Raw genomic sequence first — 24,492 nt, 5'->3', positions numbered from 1 at the left:
GCTACCCCTCACCAGTCTAACAGAGGAATTCAAGTGTGCAAAAACCAGGCTCCAGATGACACTGAATGAATCTCGAGACCCAGTGGTGAGTAACAACGCGCCGACCTTGGCAACTGGGCAAAAATGGAGGCCAGGAAAAGCAGTCCAGGAGGCAACAGCAGCCCTCAGACATGCTGACATTGTGGGTCATGTTCAGCAAGGGAGAGGAGGCATTGGGCTAACTAGCCGTGCTGCTTGGAGTAAGGCCACTGCACCAGAGCGGCAGAAGATGGTAGTGCAGGAAGTACGCCATCAGGAGGAGGCTGCAAGGTGGGCCAAGGCAGTCTCTCTTGCCAAACAGGGACAGTGGACTCGATGGGACAGTGTGGAGAAGAGGAAGATCAGCTGGAAGAATCTGTGGGCCATGGAAGCGAGGCGGTTGAGCTTTTCCATCAAAGCAACATATGACGTCCTTCCAACACCAGTTAATCTTCACCAATGGTATGGTGAAGATCGGGACTGTGCCCTCTGTTCCATGCCAGCCAACCTCAGGCACATTCTCACAGGGTGTAAAACAAGCCTCACCCAAGGACGCTACACTTGGCGTCACAACCAAGTCATTAAAAACCTTGCGTCCGCCCTGGAGGACAAGCGAGCTGCCACCAACTCCCTACCACCCACAGCAGCATCACACTCCTTACGGACAAACTTTGTCCGCGAAGGGGCTAAACCACCGAAGAGCGGCTCTACACCATTAGAGCGAGACCAGCTGCGCTTGGCCCGCGACTGGAAAATGCTAGCTGACATTGGCCGGCAACTTGTGTTTCCTCCGGAGATCGCAACCACCACCCTAAGACCTGACATGGTGCTCTGGTCCCGTTCGCTCAATAAGGTCTTCATCATTGAGCTCACAGTACCCTGGGAGGACTCAGTAGATGAGGCTTATGAGCGAAAACATCTGCGCTATGCTGATCTAGCTGCCGAAGCACGGCATCATGGCTGGAACACAGAAGTCCGACCAGTGGAGGTGGGCTGCAGAGGTTTTGTGGCAACATCTACAACCAGACTGCTTAGAGAACTGGGAATTAAGGGCCAGAGCCAGCGTTCGGCAATCAAAGCTGTATCGGAGGTGGCAGAAGGCAGCAGTCAGTGGCTCTGGATGAAGAGGAAAGACCCCAGCTGGGCCCCGAAGTGAGAGGGCCAGGAGGTATGCGGTCAACAATGCTTGACTCAGAGGGGAGGACGCCCCTGCCATGCATAGTCCCATGGGATGTTGGCTATCAACAACAAGGCAACTCCTATGACTAATTGGGAATGGGACGCAAGCGTAGGATTGATCACCCTGTCGCTGGCCGCCTTTGGGGAGGGTGTATAGTGTGAAAGGCCGAAACAACCTAGGAACCAAAGGTACACTACTGACGATGCGCTCCCCAAATTTCACCACGCTCACTGTTCATTAACTCTTGGAAGTGCTTGCACAAAGGATAGTAACATCTCATCCTGTGTTCTTGGAATCTATACTGCACTGTTATATTCACCTCAAGAACCACTGCATGGTGTTCCGAAGATGAGATTTCTCTTGAGAAGGCGGTTTTCCGCCAGGAGAATGCAAGTTCATGCATATATCACTTCCTGCCAAGATGAAATGTTCTTTTAAAAACCTCATAATCTAGAGGCAAAAGAAACGCACACCTATTTAGGTGAGTTGCTGGCTAGCGGAGTGGAACACTTAAAAAATTAGAGCCGGACACACTATAGGAGCTCATATGCAAAAATGTTATGTCCAACGTTTCGACAGACAAGTTGTCTTCATCAGGGTATAATGACAAACATTGCGGGGTGACTAATTTATACAGTGCCTTGCGAAAGTATTCGGCCCCCTTGAACTTTGCGACCTTTCGCCACATTTCAGGCTTCAAACATAAAGATATAAAACTGTATTTTTGTGTGAAGAATCAACAGCAAGTGGGACACAATCATGAAGTGGAACGACATTTATTGGATATTTCAAACTTTTTTAACAAATCCAAAATTATTATTCAGCCCCCTTAAGTTAATACTTTGTAGCGCCACCTTTTGCTGCGATTACAGCTGTAAGTCGCTTGGGGTATGTCTCTATCAGTTTTGCACATCGAGAGACTGAAATGTTTTCCCATTCCTCCTTGCAAAACAGCTCGAGCTCAGTGAGGTTGGATGGAGAGCATTTGTGAACAGCAGTTTTCAGTTCTTTCCACAGATTCTCGATTGGATTCAGGTCTGGACTTTGACTTGGCCATTCTAACACCTGGATATGTTTATTTTTGAACCATTCCATTGTAGATTTTGCTCTATGTTTTGGATCATTGTCTTGTTGGAAGACAAATCTCCGTCCCAGTCTCAGGTCTTTTGCAGACTCCATCAGGTTTTCTTCCAGAATGGTCCTGTATTTGGCTCCATCCATCTTCCCATCAATTTTAACCATCTTCCCTGTCCCTGCTGAAGAAAAGCAGGCCCAAACCATGATGCTGCCACCACCATGTTTGACAGTGGGGATGGTGTGTTCAGGGTGATGAGCTGTGTTGCTTTTACGCCAAACATAACGTTTTGCATTGTTGCCAAAAAGTTCAATTTTGGTTTCATCTGACCAGAGCACCTTCTTCCACATGTTTGGTGTGTCTCCCAGGTGGCTTGTGGCAAACTTTAAACAACACTTTTTATGGATATCTTTAAGAAATGGCTTTCTTCTTGCCACTCTTCCATAAAGGCCAGATTTGTGCAATATACGACTGATTGTTGTCCTATGGACAGAGTCTCCCACCTCAGCTGTAGATCTCTGCAGTTCATCCAGAGTGATCATGGGCCTCTTGGCTGCATCTCTGATCAGTCTTCTCCTTGTATGAGCTGAAAGTTTAGAGGGACGGCCAGGTCTTGGTAGATTTGCAGTGGTCTGATACTCCTTCCATTTCAATATTATCGCTTGCACAGTGCTCCTTGGGATGTTTAAAGCTTGGGAAATCTTTTTGTATCCAAATCCGGCTTTAAACTTCTTCACAACAGTATCTCGGACCTGCCTGGTGTGTTCCTTGTTCTTCATGATGCTCTCTGCGCTTTTAACGGACCTCTGAGACTATCACAGTGCAGGTGCATTTATACGGAGACTTGATTACACACAAGTGGATTTTATTTATCATCATTAGTCATTTAGGTCAACATTGGATCATTCAGAGATCCTCACTGAACTTCTGGAGAGAGTTTGCTGCACTGAAAGTAAAGGGGCTGAATAATTTTGCACGCCCAATTTTTCAGTGTTTGATTTGTTAAAAAAGTTTGAAATATCCAATAAATGTCGTTCCACTTCATGAATGTGTCCCACTTGTTGTTGATTCTTCACAAAAAAATACAGTTTTATATCTTTATGTTTGAAGCCTGAAATGTGGCAAAAGGTTGCAAAGTTCAAGGGGGCCGAATACTTTTGCAAGGCACTGTATAGTGTCAAAAGACACACAGGTGTCTGTAATCATGGCCGGGTGTGGCCTGATATCATTGGTTAATTCTCATATATTAAGATAGCATACAAAAAACATAAATGGATAGCGTACGATCATAGAAACAATTTAGCTACATAAGCCTACAAACATTAACAACAGCAAAATCACAAAATCACAAGAATGGCTTCAGATCAAAGTCTATGTTGAGACCGAAGGAAGCAAGGGTCTTTAAATTAAAGATCCAGGCAGCCTCTCGTTTTAACAAAAAATTGTCGAGGTCACCCCCTCTCTCTCCTATTACCGATACTATCATCGGATCTTAGAATGTGCCAATATTTGTGAACGATTCCCTTAATTTGTTCAGAGCACTTTGAATAGCGGGGTAGTTAGAATGCAAGAATGCTTCTTTTTGCGAGACTGATCTTGAAAAAGGTCATGTCTCATTTTGTTTTGAATTTTCTCAATGGCAGTATTAATCTGACCATTCTTGCACCCCCACTCCTAGAATTTTCTTTGAGTCTCAGATTTCTGTCGAAATCTGATGTGTTTTTTTTACAAATTATTTTGATTCAACAGAATTGGCTGTAGGGCAAACTGTTTTTCAAGGGAAGTGGGTGACAACTATCAGCCCCCAACAAACTGTTACGATCAGTGTATAGAACATTATCTTCACACAAGATCAAGAAAACTGATTTGATGTGTATCAGATTGCATAGTAAATCTCAGATGCTCAGAACAGGAGTTAAGAACAGAATGGAACGCCTGGAGCTGTTTTGCATCACCCCTCCATAGAACAAAAATATCTTAAACCTCAGCCTTCTCACAAACTTAACAGCGTCCAGAACCATGAAAGAAAATGGCCACAACTTGATGTGATCCAAATTGAAAAATGACTTGAATGTACACTACCATTCAAATGTTTGGGGTCACTTAGAAATGTCCTCGTTTTCCATGAAAACATACGGTTGAAATCGGAAGTTTACATACACCTTAGCCAAATACATTTAAACTAAGTTTTTCACAATTCCTGACATTTAATCCTAGTAAACATTCCCTTTCTTAGATCAGTTAGGATCACCATTTTATGTTAAGAATGTGAAATGTCAGAACAATAGCAGAGAGAATGATTTATTTCAGCTTTCATTTCTTTCATCACATTCCCAGTGGATCAGAAGTTTACATAACCTCAATTAGTATTTGATAGCATTGCCTTTAAACTGTTTACTTGGGTCAAATGTTTTGGGTAGCCTTCCACAATAAGTTGGGTGAATTATGGCCCATTCCTCCTGACAGAGCTGGTGTAACTGAAACAGGTTTGTAGGCCTCCTTGTTCACACACGCTTTTTCAGTTCTGACCACACATTTTCTATGGTCACATTTTTTATGGGATTGAGGTCAGGGCTTTGTGATGGCCACTCCAATACCTTGACTTTGTTGTCTTTTTAGCCATTTTGCCACAACTTTGGAAATATGCTTGGGGTCATTGTCCACTTGGAAGACCCATTTGCAATCAAACTGATGTCTTGAGATGTTGCTTCAATATATCCACAGAATTTTCCAACCTCATGATGCCATCTATTTTGTGAAGTGCACCAGTCCCTCCTGCAGCAAAGCACCCCCACAACATGATGCTGCCACCACTGTGCTTCACAGTTGTTTTTCTGCTTGCAAGCCTCCCCCTTTTTACTCCAAACATAACAATGGTCATTATGGCCAAACAGTTCTATTTTCATTTCATCAGACTAGAGGACATTTCTCCAAAAAGTACGATCTTTGTCCCCATGTGCAGTTGCAAACCATAGACTGGATTTTTTTTTATTGCTGAGCAGCCTTTCAGGTTATGTCGATGTAGGACTCATTTTACTGTGGATACAGATACTTTTGTACCTGTTTCCTCCAGCATCTTCACACGATCCTTTCCTGTTGTTCTGGGATTGATTTGCACTTTTCGCACCCAAGAACGTTCATCTCTAGGAGAGAGAACGCATCTCTTTCATGAGCAGTATGGTGGTCCCATGGTGTTTATACTTGTGTACTATTGTTTGTACAGATGAACGTAGTATCTTCAGGCATTTGTAATTTGCTCCCAATGATGAACCAGACTTGTGGAGGTCTAAAAAAAAATTCTGAGGTCTTGGCTGATTTCTTTTGATTTTCCCATGATGTCAAGTATAGAGGCAGTGAGTTTGAAGGTAGACCTTGAAATAGATCCACAGGTACACTTCCAATTGACTCAAATGATGTCAATTAGCCTATCAGAAGCTTCTAAACCCATGGCATAATTTTATGGAATTTTCCAAGCGTTTAAAGGCACAGTCAACTTAGTGCATGTAAACGTCTGACCCACTGGAATTGTGATACGGTGAATTATATGTGAAATAATCTGTCTGAAAACAATTGTTAGAAAAATTACCTTTGCCATGCACAAAGTAGATGTCCCCACCGACTTGCCAAAACTATAGTTTGTCAAAAATAGATTTGTGGAGTCGTTGAAAAACAAGTTTTAATGACTCCAACCTAAGTGTTTGTAAATTTCCGAACTCAACTGTACATGAAATTAGTTGCAAAATGAATAGGAAATATAGTCAAGACGTTGACAAGGTTATAAATAATTATTTTTAATTGAAATAATTATTGCATCTTTCAAACTTTGCTTTCGTCAAATAATACTCCATTTGCAGCAATTACAGCCCTGTAGACCTTTGGCATTCTAGTTGTCAATTTGTTGAGGTAATCTGAAGAGATTTCACTCCATGCTTCCTGAACCACCTCCCACAAGTTGGATTGGCTTGATGGGCACCATACAGTCAAGCTGCTCCCACAACAGCTCAATAGGGTTGAGATACGGTGACTGTGCTGGCCACTCCATTATAGACAGAATACCAACTGATTGCATTTTCCCTAAATAGTTATTGCATAGTTTGGAACTGTGCTTTGGGTCATTGTCTTGTTGAAATTGGCTACAATTAAGCACTGTCCACAGGCGTTGCAAAATGGAGTGATAGCCTTCCTTCTTCAAGATCCTTTTTACCCTGTACAAATCTCCCACTTTTACCACCACCAAAGCAACCCCAGACCATCACATTGCCTCCACCATGCTTGAGAAATGACATCAAGCACTCCTCCAGCATATTTTCACAAATGTTCTTCTTTGTGATCCAAACACCTCAAACTTCGATTTGTTTGTCCATAACACTTTTTCCAATCTTCCTCTGTCCAGTGTCTGTGTTATTTTGACCATCTTAATCTTTTACTTTTATTGGCCAGTTTGAGATATGGCTTTTTCCTTGCAACTCTGCCTAGAAGGCCAGCATCCTGGAGTCGCCTCTTCACTGTTGACGTTGAGACTGGTGTTTTGCCGTCGACACATTATGACAAACCGCCTTCTAACTCGGGTCGAAATAGACCCACCCAACCTTCTCTCTATACCTCACATCTGTCAGACGTATAGCTCTGGGAATTCTTTGTGTGATAGATATACCTGTTTTTTCTCAGATAATAAATGGTTGAGGTCAATCATCAAGGTTAAGGATTTCATATGCAGGTAACAGTAGAAGGGAGTTAGTTACAAGGGGGTATAGGGCTCCCTTAGATTTCACTTTGACCGTAGCTTGTGCATGTCGTGATAGTCTTAGAAGCAGTCCCTCTCTGCCAGGAAACAAAAAGCAAACAGGTATTTCGGCCAGAAGTTCTGTCATTTCACTCCCCCAAATTTTGTGCAATGCTTGCAGTTCTTTTGTCTTTTGGCATGTGTGTGGGATAGTGGCGCTCGCCTTGAGTGGGGGATCTTATGATGGTTGTGAGGTTGCTTTGGGCCCCTAATTCAGCCATTTCCAACACCAGCTACTCTCTGAAGGCCCACTGGGAGAAAGGGTTTTGACCTTTTGCTTTGGCCATCTGCTTGTGGAGAATGAAAGCATTTATTCTAGCAATGCCCACAAAGTGGTAAATAAAAGTCTTATACCTCTTCCTGGTCTTGTGGAGGACACGGTAGTAGCCTATCAGAGCATCAGATAGGTCGACACCCCCCATGCTGGCATTGTAGTCCTTCACAGAAACGGGGACATTGTTCCTTTTTCACCCTCCTTGAGACATGGTTGTTATTGAATGCCTTATGCTGTGTGGTGAGCATAAATAACTCCCTAGTGTCCTTCCATTTCACAAAATGCAGCTTGTTAGTCCTGATCCAACATATGGTCCCTCTCTCTGCTGTCTTCGTCATGTCGTTTACCTTGGTATTGGGCCTTCTAGAAAGCAATCTTTGTCTGCTGAGTCAATCCTCCTTGTCCAAATTGCTCCCCTGATCCGAGTCCGACCAGTATTTTATTCAAAGTTTCTATGTCGGTATACTTATTCATTGCTGCCTTCTTTTTAGCTTCCTGTTCGATATTCTTAGTTTTCACCCCCTTTAGAAGCCATCTTTAATGCTAAAACAATGACATTACAGTGATGAAATCTGTTCACAATGTAATGTAGCGTGCTAGGTGAGTCTCGTCTCTGAGCCAGGTAAAAATAGTTGCCATTACACATAAAAAGTTATAGGCCTTGCTTTGTCCAACGCAGGTCAACTGCATATCCCTGGAAAACTTATCTTATTGGCTACAATACTGTCAAGCTGCCATAGTAGCCAATCCCCTGTGTAATGGATGCCTACGGTGCGTAAGCAGGCAACATCATACTTTTGATGCGCAAATATATAGTCACTCCTTTAAAATTGTTCATAAATATTATCCTGCCAACCACCATATGAAGAAGTTTAGGGAAAACATGAACTCACATTGTACCTTTTGTAATGACCACCCAAAAACTGTACATTTGTACATTATTTATATATACACACACTTGTGTTCCCACTTGTACTTCCTGTATTGATTTGATGTTAATAATATATATATATAAATAAAAGTCACTCCGTGGACATTCGATGTTGCCATTAAGTCATACATCATCAGATAACATTGGCAATAGGCTGGATTTCTTCCTACCAACGTAAAGATTAATTTCATACCCCGCATGTAGCTATAGCTCAAACACAGCCTTATCGAAGCTTACCTTGTAAGATGTTTGCTGTTCGGTGAAAACGTTGTGAAAAATAAATATTTTTACTCTCGGGGCTAGTGGTCAATAACGGTAGGTTACAGGCAGACAAATAAGACATCCTCATGGTCTATGGGGTCCCGGCTTTCGGTGTGTATCGTTTTATTCCGTGTTTTATTTCGCTTATGCTTCAAGACGCTAACCGGAATGTGGGTAGAAGCCATCTTGAAATTAGGTCATCGGCTCGACCTGCCCCTATACATTCGTATGCCCATATATGGTAATAAATCACACCAAAGATTTTAAGTCACATATCAATAGCCAAGATACTCAGCTTTCCGCAGACACGCTTCAACTGATTCTATTAACCGACTGAATTGAATAAAACAATCTAATAGGGTCCCCAAATATGGGGACTTTACATTTAAGAGGTTAAATAAAGGTAAAAAATAAAACAAAAAAAGTGATTCTGACTGTAAAAGGTGCTGCATGGTCAATCTGACTTCTGCATTGGCCGTGCAGCATTTCTGCTCATACGGCGTCTGCAGAAGTCTGGGCATTCATACTTTTTGCGCTTTGCAGGGGCGAGCGCAGAGCTGTTGTGAAGGAAATTGTCAAAGAAGTGAGTTTGTGTTTATACAGGACTTCCCGCCTACACCTACCGTCAACCAATCATGTCAATTGTGTCACACCCTCTATATGGAGCCTCCAACCACATACTCAAATGAACCATACATTGGCTTTAAGTTGCTCTGGATAAGAGCGTCTGTTAAATGACTAAAATGTAAATGTTAATGTCTACAGTATGCAATGATATAAGAGGTTTGTGGGGCTCAACTTGCGATTTTGAGCAAGAGAGAGACTCGAAAATGAACTGCAACAATTGGATTTAACTTTGGATTTCATTTAATTTTGAAAATGCTACATGGATCTGAGACACTGCGCCAGCGTGACTCAGCGCATCTCTTCAGGAGAAGGAGTAAACAAGTTTGAGTTAGCTGATGACTTAAATATGACACATACATTAATGATGTGTCCTATGCTGGTCAGAGTTCACAAATTACGGGTGGGGGGTCAAATTGGGGAGAGAGAGCTGCGTAACGAATGTGCCCAAATTAACAGTATTTCATTACAAATGAGTGGAAGGCAGGGTGGAGGCAGGAGAGTTTGTAACACGGGGAGAGAGGGAAGCGACGGTGGGTGTGTGCACTGTAAAACTTTCCCCTGTAAATTACAGCATTATACTTGCTAAATAAATACTTCTACTTCTATAAATACTTCTAGTAAGTAGTACTCAAAGTCAATGAAATTACTACTTAAATGGTTTATGTGTAACTGACTCAAAACTAAATGAAAATTCACTACATTTTTGAAAGATATAACAAATGAACTTTTTTCCCAGCATGCTTTAATGCAGGAAGATATTTTTGGAATTGTTTTTAATATTTGTGTTTTATCATGCACATTGAGTGATTGATTGATTCAATGTTACGCTACACAAAGATAAATAATTGTTTTCTAAATTAATCCAATCATTGAACTTTTGCACCCCTTACTGAAATGGTTGTTCCAGTTTAAATGGCTTAGGTAGCTTCCTCCCACTGTTCTTGACCCTGGCAGTCATTATGAATACAAATTGCAATTTTAGCTGTCGGATAACCTTAACACTGGGTAGATTCCAATAGAAATGACACATCTATTTGCAACCCAGCATAATGTGATTTAGAGTTAGTGTTGCAAAATTCTGGTACATTTTCCAGAAATCCTGGTTGGAAGATTATGGTTTGTGGAATTTTGCAACCCTACTTGCAGGCCTGACATGACCTGTAAACTATGACTTTTTCAGGCCACTGTATAGGCCTTATGATATATGTAATTAATCATATTTGCCAAATAACTCACTTGTCAAAGGCCACAGGAATGAAAATGAACAAATTCAGCAACAATGTCTCTGTCACTAACAAATAAAGTGATTTATTCATTATTATTATTTTATTTAAAATTGATTTAAGTAGGCAAGTCAGTTAATAACAAATTCTTATTTACAATGATGTCCGACCTGGGCCAAATCCTCCCCTAACCTTGGACGATGCTGAGCCAATTGTGCGCTGGCCTATGGGTGGTAACTCTACAATTCATTCGAAAAGGCAAGGCACACTGGGAAATTATTGGAAGTGTGACTTAGTGGGGGCGTTAAATTGACGTTTACCTTTAAAAAATGCATTTGTATTACTTATATGAAAGTAGTATTGCTCACTTCAGCTATTTAAGTTTCTTAATTTGATGTTTATAGGTAATTGGTTTCCTAAAATGTTTGAGTAGCCAGACCTTCTCCAGTTTTACAGTGTAGGGTACTGTATTCTGTGGGGTGGAATTACAGTACCATTTAAATACACAACTTCTTTAGGGTAATTTACTGTTCAATCAAAGTTTCATTGGAATTGACTGTGTAATTGACCAGTTACGCCAAAAATCAGCCAGAGTGCATTGCGATTTACGGCAATTTACTGGAAATAATTAAAACAGTACATTGCTGTTAGTTGTATAATACTGTAAAAACAACAATATTTTTTTAACATTGCCGCATAGAAAAAAAAACATTGCGCCTGTAGTATGGGTCATATCTTTTGAGCTGTTTGGGCTAGAAACAAGCTGTTTTCTCTATAATAATGGTTGCCAACATAATGGTTGCGAATATGTGTGTTTATTCACTATGGCACTGAGAGGCTGTGGTACAGCAAAGCCTAATCATTACAACAATTATTATTTTTCAGTATTTGAACCATAATGCAGTGCAATCTAGAGCATCAATTCTGTAAAAACACATTTAAGGTATTTTACTGTAATTTTACAGTGTTTTACTGTTAAAATTACTTAATTAAAGTCTTACAGTGTGTGCGTGAGTGAAGCGAGGGAGGGAGGCTATTTTTCTCCCCAAAATGCCTGCCGTGAAGACTCCATCTGCTCCAGTCATTAGGTTTAAGAGGGAACCTTAATTCAAACTAATTGCGAGCGATGAACAGGGAAACAAACCACTGTGTTGTTGGGGAGAAGTAGGAGGGAGCGGAGAAGCGTTTTAAGTATGCTTGCTTAGTTGTACGTGGATGGGGTTGGATTCATTAATATGAGCGTTCTGCTGTCTGCTGCCAGTTAGTGTAGCTAATTCTGGGATGGAACTGTGGAACTGTCGGGATCTAAACTGAATTGGGAGCCAAGTCATGGCTTGTGGTGTGGTTAGTGAGTGAGTGAGAAAAGGTTCACACTGGGTTGAGGCTACACATTGGTGGTTGATGGAATTAGAATGACTACAATTTACATACCTATTCAAGTTAACATTCTGGTCATTCTAATTCCAAGGAGTTACCCCCACAATGTGCTTTCAAACATAGTGAGAAAGAATATACATTCTGTAAATAAAACTCACTGTAGTGGTTTTGACTCTGCCTCCTGGTTGTGTACAAGTCCATCCAGATTTATTGATTAACAGGTCACAGCCCTCATCTTCCAAACATGGGACCATCTCACACCACTGTTTCGTCCGAACGATACTAGCTGCGGAATGAGGGAGGGAGGGAGGGAGAGAGGATGATGGAAAGGGAGAAATAGAGAGACATGGTTAACCTCATTCGGAAGGGTCAAAACACAGTCTCAGTGTTTAAAACAATAAGCAGGTATTTATATTATTTTCAGATGCTATTTTGGTTCTTTAAACTCAATTGATTGAGGCACTACAAATAGTATCCTTCTGGATATATGGCAAGATCATATTAACTATTAAATAGTTAGCACACAGAGCCAGAATACGATCAAATATTATGCGTTACTGAAATCCGCCTGACTCGCTCACCCTACAGATGTATGATCTTAATTTTATCACCCTGTTACATGAAAACTTTCCTGCAGTGTATTTGAGGTTAAAAAAAGGTTTCTGAAGTTTGTAATTTCAACATGGAAATTTCAGACCTGATTTTCGACAAATTTCTCAACCCCTACAAAAATGTTTATAAATTATAATCCACATAATAATTAACTTTTCTTGTTTCTGCAGGATTATCTTCTGCTTTAGCAAACTGGCTCAAATGAAGATCCTACTTCTGTACATCCAAAATAGTATCACTAATTTTTCTTTTTCTACATGAGCCTTGTCTGGGCTTGTCAACGTTTGTGATGACGCACTTCTGAAACGTGTTCATGGGCATCCTTATCCAGCTTGACTGTGGACTAATCAACAGATAGAGTATGGACTAATAATAAACACTTCTTCTGAAACCAACCAAACTGTCTGTCTAATCACAGAGCATTGTATTTGAGGTAGGCTCTTTGACGTAAGGACTTAATATACAAAAGTCTAATTTTAAAAATAAGGACACACTAATCCCACACCTGCACACCTTCAGACAAATGGCACCCTCAACTGGCCTTCAGAGAGAGAAAGAGTTAGGGAGAGGGAAAGAGGGAGATAGACATCTATAGAGGGAGATATTTATTTTCCATCTCTAAATGAGATTGTGAAGCAATGGGAGACAAACAAAACACAGAGGGTGAATTGTTACACTGAAATATATTGCCATATTCTGTCATGACACCTATGATATTCAGATCTAGTAATAAACCATACGCAAGAAAGATACATATGTTTTGATCCATACACAGCAAATTGGCCAGTGTTATCTAGTGTTGATTTTTCAGTTGAATAATTATCGTGTTGATTCAAATGTTAAATGAACACGCAGTGGTATAAAAGAACCCCAGTATTGGTGTTAATAACCTGCTAATAACCAGTGTTGAGTGTGAGTGTGATTGTGTCAGTTTTACTCTGTGGAGAGTAAAATATTCCCATTGTTGGATTCTAGCTTGAAATACACTTATTCATGTTGCCATACTAGAACTTATTGATTACTTTACATGCATAATTAAGGTATATATTGGGGTCAATGGAGGGTAATAAATCAATTGGATGTATTATTTTGACAGAATCTCCGACTAAAATTATAGTGTAGAAACGTTATGCTCTTAGTGTAACCTTTATTTAACTAGGCAAGTCAGTTAAGAACAAATTCTTATTTACAAGGACAACCTACTCCTTCCTCCCCCGTCAGGGAATTGAACCCGGTCCCTGCGCACAACACGGATATTCTTAAGCTCTTTAACTAGCCCAGTTGTACAGTGCCATATTTTTTGTTCCATCCTAATGGAAACCCTGAGGGTTTTTCGTTTTTCTTGGAATATGAACACCATAATATTAATCAAATTAATCCCAAACTCTGAAAGTAATTGGAAAGGTAGATACAAATGATTTGTGACACTGTGGTTACAATAAAGAATGTAAACAAGATGTAAACAAGATGCCGTGTTTTTATTTACAGTAGTGATGGACAGCTGGTGACATTTTGAAAACAGGTTTTCAAAAACTTGTAGCCCGATTAGCAGGACAATAGACTCTTTATAGCCTGGCTACTGTAGGTGTGAACATCTCGTGTGAACATCCCCCTACCTGCAATGTATTCGATGTGTAAGTACTCTGAAGTGTTACATTTCTAACTTGACACAGCAGTACACTATTTATTCATGAACATCTTTATACATTCTTTAATAAAATAACTAGAAAAAATACATTCAAAATGCAGATGGTTACTACATTTTAGTTGCACTTCCACCCAGCTCCATGACCACGGGTAAAAAAAAAACTTGCTGAGATGATCATTGTATTTGTTGCATTGTAGTATCGTCAATTTCTCTAGCCAAAACTTCATGATGGCCTCAAAAGTTTGGACACACCTACTCATTCCAGGGTTTTCTTTATTTTTACTATTTTCTACATTGTAGAATACATCGCAACTATGAAATAACACATATGGAATCAGTTAAGATTTCCTCCCCATCAGGGAATTGAAGCCCGGTCTCCTGTGTGCCCGCAACGACATGGGGATTATTTAGCTAAATGTTTTCCATTCCATCCTAATGGAAACCCAGAGGGTTTTTCCTTTTTCTTGGAATTGAAAACCATAATAATAATCAAATGAATTAAGAAACATTTCTTAAAATCATTCCCATATACAATGTTCTTACAATTTATTTTTATTCTCTAGTACAGCCACTATTGAAGGCTATCAAATGCTTCTCAAAGATGCCATCTGGTGGTCAAAGTAGCACTAACTAGCACCGGTGTGAGTCTGGAGACGACGTGGAGAACGTTCTGCTGCCTGCAACATCCTCCAGCATGACCAGTTTGGCGGTGGGTCAGCCATGGTGTGGGGTGGCATTTCTTTGGGGGGCCGCACAGCCCTCCATGTGCTCGCCAGAGGTAGCCTGACTGCCATTGGGTACCGAGATGAGATCCTCAGACCCCTTGTGAGACCATATGCTGGTGCGGTTGGCCCTGGGTTCCTCCTAATGCAAGACAATGCTAGACCTCATGTGGCTGGAGTGTGTCAGCAGTTCCTGCAAGAGGAAGGCATTTATGCTATGGACTGGCCCGCCCGTTCCCCAGACCTGAATCCAATTGAGCACATCTGGGACATCATGTCTCGCTCCATCCACCACAGACTGTCCAGGAGTTGGCGGATGCTTTAGTCCAGGTCTGGGAGGAGATCCCTCAGGAGACCATCCACCACCTCATCAGGAGCATGCCCAGGCGTTGTAGGGAGGTCATACAGGCACGTGGAGGCCACACACACTACTGAGCCTCATTTTGACTTGTTTTAAGGACATTACATCAAAGTTGGATCAGCCTGTAGTGTGGTTTTCCACTTCAATTTTGAGTGTGACTCCAAATTCAGACCTCTATGGTTTGATAAATTTGATTTCCATTGATCATTTTTGTGTGATTTTGTTGTCAGCACATTCAACTATGTAAAGAAAAAAGTATTTCATAATAATATTTCATTCATTCAGATCTAGGATGTGTTATTTTAGTGTTCCCTTTATTTCTTTTGAGCAGTATATATATATATATATATATATATATATATATATTAGAGAGAGAATTGATGCAATTTCAATATTGCTTATCACCAAATTTGCTTGAGATGATTTTTGAGATGATTTTACTGCAACACTGCTCACTGCATCCAAGTTGCTTGACATAGGCTTTTCAAAAAGCTGTCAGTCAAGGCGAGCTCATGAATATAAGCTCCCTGCCCACTCAGAATGTATTTCAAAACATCCTGGTAGTTAGTCATGAGAGAAAAAGTACTTTTCAGAATAACTGTTCAGTGTTGCTTTAAGTTAACACTGGAGAATTTGCTGTGTGCCTATAACTTACTGAGGTCACCTTGAATATATATTAGAATCGAGCATAGATCATAGAAGCAGTTCCCTCCTACTCATGAGACTAGATTAAACAAATGTACTCTAAAAAAATATGTTATGTGAAGCTTTATAATGATGAATGTCATTCTAAGATTAAACATTGATGATTCTCATTGCCACATTCTGCATTCATACATTCTGCATTCGATTTAAGCTAATTGTATAAACACAAAGAACACTTGAACACAGCTCAACAATCAACTCAGGAGTGTCGTAACATAACACGCCTTCAGACAAAAGGCCTAATCAGTCCTAACGTTGGATCTAATAGAGAAATGTAGAGCAACAGTAATCAAGGCTCAATGGGATCTGCTTTAGGCCTGCTTTCACATTGCGTTGTGTCACTTTCGCTCCCTGTGCTGTGGTTGTTCACACAATGACCACACAAGAGGAATCAATTATGCCCCAGGACAAGCTACTCTTGCTTCACATTCACATCCATGCACACTCGCTCGCATGCACAAGAATACACACACATGCACACACACACACTCACACACACATTCACATTCAAATCAAATTGTATTTGTCACTTTTCCCCCGAATACAACAGTTGTAGACCTTACAGTGAAATGCTTACTTACAAGCCCAAATTTTTAGGGATAGCCCTCTTTTTTTCAATTTTCGCCTAAAATGACATACCAAACTTAACTGCCTGGAGTCAGGCCCTGAAGGAAGAATATGCATGTTCCTGGTACCATTTGAAAGGAAACACTTTGAAGTTTGTGGAAATGTGAATTGAATGTAGGAGAATAACACAATAGATCTGGTAGAATAAAATTAAAAACAACCGTTATTTCTACTACCGTTGTACTACTGTCTACTACCGTGGTTGTAATTCCGATGGTGTCCACAGATGGCAGCAGTGTGTGTGCAAAGTTTCAGACGGATAACTTGAAGTAGGAGCGAACTACATGACATTTAGTGTGAAGTCCCCCAGGTACATTTCGGCAAATCTGGAAGGAGACATTTGCATTCATATTAAATTTTTCTGCAAGAATATCATAAAATCTGTATACTTGGACTTTGATTTAGCTTTTCCAGTATTAGCAGCCATTATATAAGATCAACATTTGCATAACTTCATAACTCTGAATATTCTTATAATTCTTGTCCAAAAGGAAAAGGCATGCAATCGCACAAGGTTAGTAGCTACATTTTATGACAGATACAGGGTTTCCAGACATTCCCGTAAAGTCTAAAAAGCTAATTGGCTATCTAGCTAGCTTTGTTTGGCCCCGATTGGTGCTTATTTGACAAAGTCAGAGTCGTTCAAGTGAAGACCGCCCGCGTCATCAGCGTGCCATGAAGGCGTTGCTCTCAGATATAGGATATATTACACCCCTAATGATAAAGTGAAGTCTGGTTACGTTCTAGGATCTCTGAGGAATACATATGAACATGATTTGACTGGTTGAAACAACGTTCAGGGTTAGATTGTCACAGATTCCTTTCTTTGCAAATTGAATGTGTGGAAATGCAAAATCGATCGTGCATGCTATATGGGCCTTTTTAAGATATGAAAAATGATTTTATCTAACAAAACAACACTTCATGTTATCTCTGGGACCCTTCGGATGATAAATCAGAGCAAGATTTCAGAATGTAAGTACACATTTCACCTTCAGAGATGAATTTATCAAACCTATCGTGGTGAAAAAAGTGTTTTGTTGTTAGGAGCTCTCCTCAAACAATAGCATGGCATTTTTTTCGCAGTAATAGCTACTGTAAATTGGACAGTGCAGTTATATTAACAAGAATTTAAGCTTTCAGCCCATATAAGACACTTATATGTACCGACATTTGTTGTTTCTCTAAAATCTGTGATCGTGACACAAGGCACTGCATGATATACAACTGTCCCATTGACGGGACGCCTATCCCTTAACTCTACCTACATGTACATATTACCTCAATTACCTCGACTAACTGGTGCCCCCGCACATTGACTCTGTACCAGTACCCCCTGTATATAGCCTCGCTATTGCTATTTTACTGCTGCTCTTTAATTATTTATTACTGTTATATTTTCCTTATCTATGTTTTACTTATCACTTTTTTTCTTAAAACTGCAATATTAGTAACACTAATTAGAGTGACTATGCATATATAATAAACAGAGAGTAGCAGAAGCGTAAAGGGGGGGGGACAATGCAAATAGTCTGGGTAGCCATTTGATTAGCTGTTCAGGAGTCTTATGACTTCGGGGTAGAAGCAGTTAAGAAGTATTTTGGACCTAGACTTCGCGCTCCGGTACGGCTTGCCGTGCAGTCTATGACTAGGGTGGCTGGAGTCTTTGACCATTTTTAGGGCCTTCCTCTGACACTGCCTGGTATAGAGATCCTGGATGCTTGGCCCCAGTGATGTACTGGGCTGTACTCACTACCCTCTACATTTAGGGCCCCTGCCAGCCACTTGCAGTCATAGACAGATCAATCAATCCCATACAAAATGCTGAGGTGCAGTTCTTGGTGGATACGTTTCAGGAGAAAAAGTCATCGAGCTCAGCTCTTGGAAGAAAGGAAAAAAAGAGAAAGTGTCCATTCACTGCAGGTGAAATGGAAACATGTTGGGAGTCTTTCTGAAGGACTCGCCAAGACAGACAACCCTCAATTAATAAAGACATATTGTGGAGTCTGGTTAATGTGGTTTGCATCCCAAATGTCAACCTATTCCCTATACATTGCACTACTTTTGATCAGAGCACTATGGAAAAGGGTGCCATTTGTTACACGGACATGGTAATATTGTAGGTCCTTCTCGGTTGTTTGGAAGGCTCACAATGATTGTGATAGCCTGTAAGCCCCAATGAATAATCCAATCTAGGATACAATGAGATGAAGGGGCCTTGCTCTGCTAACATTCGACCATGGGATTAAATTACAAGGCACTTCTACACATGGTTTATCTCATTTAGTACACCACTAACACACCACCTGCAAGCACGCACGCACACAGGCACAACACACACCACACACCACTAGCAGCTCAATGAGCCATCTGACGACATTTGAATCAGATTCACCCTCCATTCATTCTACTCTCTATCTCCTGGCATTCCTGTTACACTATCTTTCCTTCTTTCTGTCTATAAAATCAAGTCTAATTTTATTGGTCACATACACGTGGTTAGCAGATGTTAATGCGAGTGTAGAGAAATGCTTGTTCTTCTAGTTCTGACAGTGCAGTAATATCTAACAAGTAATCTAACAATTCCCCAACAACTAGCTAATACACACTAATCTAATGTGGTGAATGAAAATATGTACATATCGTATATGGATGAGGGATGGCTGAGCGACATAGGCAAGGTGCAATTGATGGTATAAAATACAGTACATACATTTGATATGAGTAATGTAACATATGTAAACATGATTAAAGTGGCATTATTTAAAGTGGCATTGTTTAAAGTGACTAGTGATCCATTTATTAAAGTGTCCAGTGATTGGGTCTCAATGTAGGCAGCAGCCTCTCTGAGTTAGTGATTGTTGTTTAACAGTCTGATGGCCTCGAAGCTGTTTTTCTATCTCTCGGTCCCAGCTTTGATGCACCTGTATTGACCTCGACTTCTGGATGATAGTGGTGAGAACAGGCAGTGGCTCAGGTGGTTGTTGTCCTTAATGATCTTTTTGGCCTTCCTGTGACATTGGGTGCTGTAGGTGTCATAGGATGGCAGGTAGTTTGCCGTAGCAGGCGGATACAGTCCAACAGGATGCTCTCGATTGTGCATCTTTAAAAGTTGGTCAAGATTTTGGTGACAAGCCGAATTTCTTCAGCCACCTGAGGTTGAAGAGGCACTGTTGCACCTTCTTCACCACACTGTCTGTGTGGGTGGACCATTTCAGTTTGTCTGTGATGTGTACGCCCAGGAACTTAAAACTTACTGCCTTCTCCACTGCTGTCCCTTCGATGTGAACTACCAGCAGTATTGGCCTATACAGTATACCATGTAACCAGGGCAAGCTGTGTTATGAAATAAAAACACTCCTCCCTTCCCAGCCCAGTAGATGTAATTTGATTGAGGGAAGGTATCTGTGGGTGAGTTCATGTGGCGGTGATAAACGGAGGAATAACATCATTACACCCACGGTGGGACACTATCTCAGTGAAATGGTACATCACACATGTCAACAAGCCAAATAGGTCTGAGGTGCTAAATCCTGGCTAACAGAGAGAAGAGGTGATGCTCTGGCTGGCAGGAAGGAGAGAGGTAGGACATGGAAATGCTCATCTACCAAAGCCTGGGATAGGATGGGGATGGATACAGCAGGAGTCTCTGTACTGATGCTAGATCTGCTCACATGATTATAGCTCGGAACCATCTTTTCTAGCCGATAGGGCCAGAATCAGCAGTTAAAGTCTACATCTGGAGTGCTGCTGATGGTGTACCACCAAAAGTAATGTTTCAAGATGTCATGGCTCTCTCTGTCTTTCTGTTATCTGTGTCTTTCTACATCATACACACACACTGACTTAAATACACACATCTCTTAATTGTCCCCTTTTCTGAATCCATGCCCAAGCCTCCAACCACTCCTCACCATCATCCTCACCCTCAGTCACTCTCAGTCCCCAGTCCTGACCTTCTGCCTACCAGCTGCTCTCCCACATTAGCATTGTCAGCAGGCCCCTGCTCAGCAATGACAGCTCAAAGACCATTTTAAGTAAATGTAGTGTGTCTAAATTTCACAGTCATTTACAAACACGTTGGGCCCTATTGCCAGTCCCCACTCCTTTCCTATGGGCTAAACGCCTAAACGGCTAAACTTGTGTGTGTGACAACTTAGGATCTTAATAAATATTGTATTATTATTGATATCAAGGATATGAAATACTGTATGGCGATACCATGTGTGCAAATAAGGGAATACTGCAAAATGTAGGCTATTGCATACAGTTTGATTGTCAGATCTACTCACAAGATCATGATTTTCATCCTCGACCATGAGATGTAAGGGTTCTGGCGTAGAAGCCAAGGGAGGCCGAGGATGAAAATCACAGACTGGGTACCCGAAAGCCGGAGGTCCTGCTTCCCTGTCCTTTGTGGTTCCACGTCGGTTGAGAGTTCCGTGGTTTCCCTTCAGCCCAACATCCCGGAGGTATACGGAGGTATATTTCCAAAACCCGCGCCATCTGTCTCCCTCCTCATCACCCCTGGGACTGCACCATTGACCTGCTTGCAGGCTCTGCGCCCCCACGCAGACGCATCTAACCTCTGTTGGTGGCTGAAACGCAGGCCATGGAGGAGTACATCCATGAGGCGCTGCAACAAGTTTTCATTCGCATGTCCACTTCACTTGCATCAGCAGGTGTCTTCCACTTCTCTTACGCCCATTTATTGATTACAGAGGACTCAATAAAATCACCACCAAGTACCGTTACCCTCTCCCATTGGTGCCGGCAGCCATCGAATAGCTCCATGGGGCCTGGTTCTTTACCAAATTGGACCTGCGGAGTGCATACAATCTCAGAGGATGAATGGAAGGAGGAGGATGAATGGAAGACAGCTTATAGCACGATGTCTGGTTACTACGAATACTTGGAGATGCCATGTGGCTTAGCCAATGCTTCGTCAACGAGGGGTTCCGGGACATGCTCGGACGCCAGGTGGTCCTATATCGATGACATCCTGGTCTACTCGGCTACCTTGGTCTACACATCACTCACGTCCGAGAAGTCCTGGCTAACCACCTGTTTGTCAAGGCTGAGAAGTGCCAGTTTCATCAGGAGGCTGTTTCCTTCCTTGGCTACCAAATCAGCCCGCAAGGAGTGAAGATGGACATCAAGAAGGTAGATGCAGTCAGGTGATGGCCAGTCCCAACCACCATAAAGGGGTTACAATGTTTTTTGGGGTTTGTCAACTTCTACCGCCGTTTCATCATGAACTTCAGCTCCATCGCAGCTCCTCTCACCTCTCTCCTCAAGCATGGTCCCCATAGGTTGGAGTTCAGCAGCTGGCGAGGTCTTCCGCCTACTGAAGGGACATTTCACCTCCGCCCCAATGCTTAAACACACAGATCCCACGATAACCTTTGTGGTGGAGGTGGATGCATCAGAGGTGGGGGTGGGGGCAGTTCTGTCTCAACAACAAGGTAATCCACAGAAATTGTATCTGTGTGCGTATTACTCTAAGAAATTGTCCGCTGCAGAGAGGAATTACGACGTCGGAGACCAAGAGCTCCTGGCGGTGAAATTTGCATTAGAGGAGTGGAGACACTGGCTGGAGGGCACCACGGACCCATTTGCCATCCTTATCGACCATCAGAACCTGGAGTACATACGGACAGAGAGGAGGCTGATTCTGCACCAAGCAAGGTGGGCCCTGTTCTTTATAAGATTTTACTTCACACCGAGCTATCACCCAGTTTCAAAGAACACCAAAGCCGATGTCTTGTCCCGTCTTTACGATTCGGTAGAGGTTCCTGTCCAGGATGCACCCATAATCTCTTCCTCTCTCGGTCTGGGACGTAGGGCAGGCGGAGTGGGAGGTCTGCCAGGCTCTAGATAGGGAGCCCACACCCACTACCTGCCCTCCTGAGCGCATCTACGTTCCCACGGGGATAAGGGATTGGCTGGTGACCTGGGTGCACACAGCTGTCGTCACTGGACATACAGGTATTTCTCGCACTATCCAATCTATCTCCGAGAAGTATTGTTGGCCTACCTTGGCGCAGGACGTTTGTCGCTACGTCAACTCCTGTTCCATATGTGGTCAGACCAAATCCCCCCGGCACGCTCCAGCCAGGAAACCCTTTCCCCTTCTCCTACCTCAGTGTCCCTGGTCTCATCTATCCATTGACTTTGTCACTGATCTCCCCTCCTCTGACAGTTTTACCACCATTTTGGTGGTTGTGAATAGATTTTCTAAATCCTGTCATTTCATCCCTCTCTCTGGTCTCCTTACTGCTCTCCTAATGCACTATTCCAGCAGGTTTTCCTGACATAGTGACCTTCCGGAGGACATTGTCTCCGTTGAGTGGTTCAGGCGCGCAGAAGAATTGTGGCGCAAGGCTCACGTGAGACTCCAGCAGCGCCGTCCACTTTCAGAAGGAGTAGGCAGACCGCCACTGCAGTGAGACTCCCGTATTCTATCCTGTGTTCTATCCTGGGGATCGTGTCTGGCTCTCTACCAGGAACCTCCCACTCTGCCTGCCCTGCAAGAAGCTGAGAGCCGGTTTGTGGGGCTGTTCAATGTTCTCTGTAGGGTGACATATAGGTTACAGCTTCCCAGTGACTACTGTATCTCCCCTTCTTTTCATGTCTCTCTTCTCAGGCCGGTGGTTCCTGGTCCCCTGGCTGATGCTGTCCCCTACAACACACCTCAGCCCCCCTTGGATGTCGAGGGAGCTCCCACCTATGCCGTCAGATCCCTACTGGACTCCCAACGTCGTAGGGTCAGCTCCAGTACCTGTTGGACTGGGAGGGGTACGGCCCAGAGGAGCGGTGTTGGTTCCAGTGGAGGACATTCTGGATCCCAACATCTTCCGTGATTTCCATCTTCACCCCTGCTCCTCTTCCTCTGGGCCATCACCCTCTGGTTGGCGTCGTCCTGCGGCTGGAGCTTACCACCTGCATCTGCTTCTCGACTCCCAGCATCTACGTTACAATGATGTAAATGTACTATAGATGTTAGTGGTTCAATATCCAAAGGTTTCATTTCAAGCCTTTGGAATATTTGTACAATGTAGCATACCACTGTGTTTTTGTAGGTGCCATATTTGTGCATAATTGGCTTTTTTTTTACATGGCTGTCTGCTAGTGCCCACGGCATATGCCTATGTGTGTGTGTGTGTGTGTGTGTGTGTGTGTGTGTGTGTGTGTGTGTGTGTGTGTGTGTGTGTGTGTGTGTGTGTGTGTGTTGTCTGAGCCATCAGGCACACTGGGGGAAGTATGTGGAGCGGGATGGGAGGTCTTCAGTGATATCGTTCACTTGCAGATGTGCTCTGACATTTCCTCCATCCAAACACACACGCACAAACATAGCCTGAAGAAGCAGTAAGCCAGAGGAGGAAATGTCAACCTGAACAGGAGTCTTCGCCGATGGAGATAATTTAATAATAACTCAGGTCTGCTGGGACCTCCGTCAGTACATCTGCACCAGACAGACACCAAGGCCCCGTCGGCTGCTCCTTCCCAAACATTGAACGATTTTGCTATTCTGCTTTTTTTATTTTCTATATCAAGCCATTATGTGTAATGCTTTGTACATACTTTACACGATCAGAAGAAAATAGAATAATATATACAGTACCAGTCAAAAGTTTGGACACTCGAGGGTTTTTGATTTGTTTAACACAATTTGGTTACTACATGATTCCATATGTGTTATTTATAGTTGTGATGTCTTCAATATTATTCTACAATGTAGAAAATAGTAAAAATATAGAAAAACCCTGGACTGAGTAGGTGTGTCCAAACTTTTGACTGGTACTATAAATATATAGAATGTAAGTTATTGGTAGTCCTCTGAGTTTCCCCTGGTCAGGTTCATATGTAGCCATGTACTGTTGAGAGATTGCTGTATAATATGGCCCGGGAAAAGGTCTGGGAAAACTACTGGACCTAGTCATTAGCTATCCTTGAATTATAATTCCTATGAGAGGACACACAGGCAGAAACAACAAGATAGCATACCAGTACACGTAGCAATAATGAAAAGCACACAGAACACGTAGTGCTACATGATGTTTCTGTT

General features: G+C 42.2%; 1 protein-coding gene across 2 annotated transcripts in view; it reads right to left on the bottom strand.

The window, feature by feature from the left end:
* Nucleotides 1–24,492, bottom strand: part of LOC139378768 (chemokine-like protein TAFA-5) — a 164,959-nt gene that overhangs the window by 10,279 nt on the left and 130,188 nt on the right. Inside the window, exons 3-4 of one of the 2 annotated variants that reach the window (XM_071121258.1) lie at nucleotides 11,908–12,035; nucleotides 7,290–7,343 (exon numbers count right to left, since the gene is read on the bottom strand). In XM_071121258.1, the coding sequence (XP_070977359.1) occupies nucleotides 7,290–7,343; nucleotides 11,908–12,035 (182 nt within the window). Of the gene's footprint in view, nucleotides 1–7,289; nucleotides 7,344–11,907; nucleotides 12,036–24,492 lie in introns of those variants that run through there. The other variant, XM_071121259.1, reaches the window with a different exon arrangement.

The sequence above is a fragment of the Oncorhynchus clarkii genome, chromosome 21 (genome assembly GCF_045791955.1).
Source record: "Oncorhynchus clarkii lewisi isolate Uvic-CL-2024 chromosome 21, UVic_Ocla_1.0, whole genome shotgun sequence".
NCBI lineage: Eukaryota > Metazoa > Chordata > Actinopteri > Salmoniformes > Salmonidae > Oncorhynchus > Oncorhynchus clarkii.
Note: the sequence above shows the minus strand (reverse complement) of the source record. Positions and strands in the feature narration are given on the sequence as shown.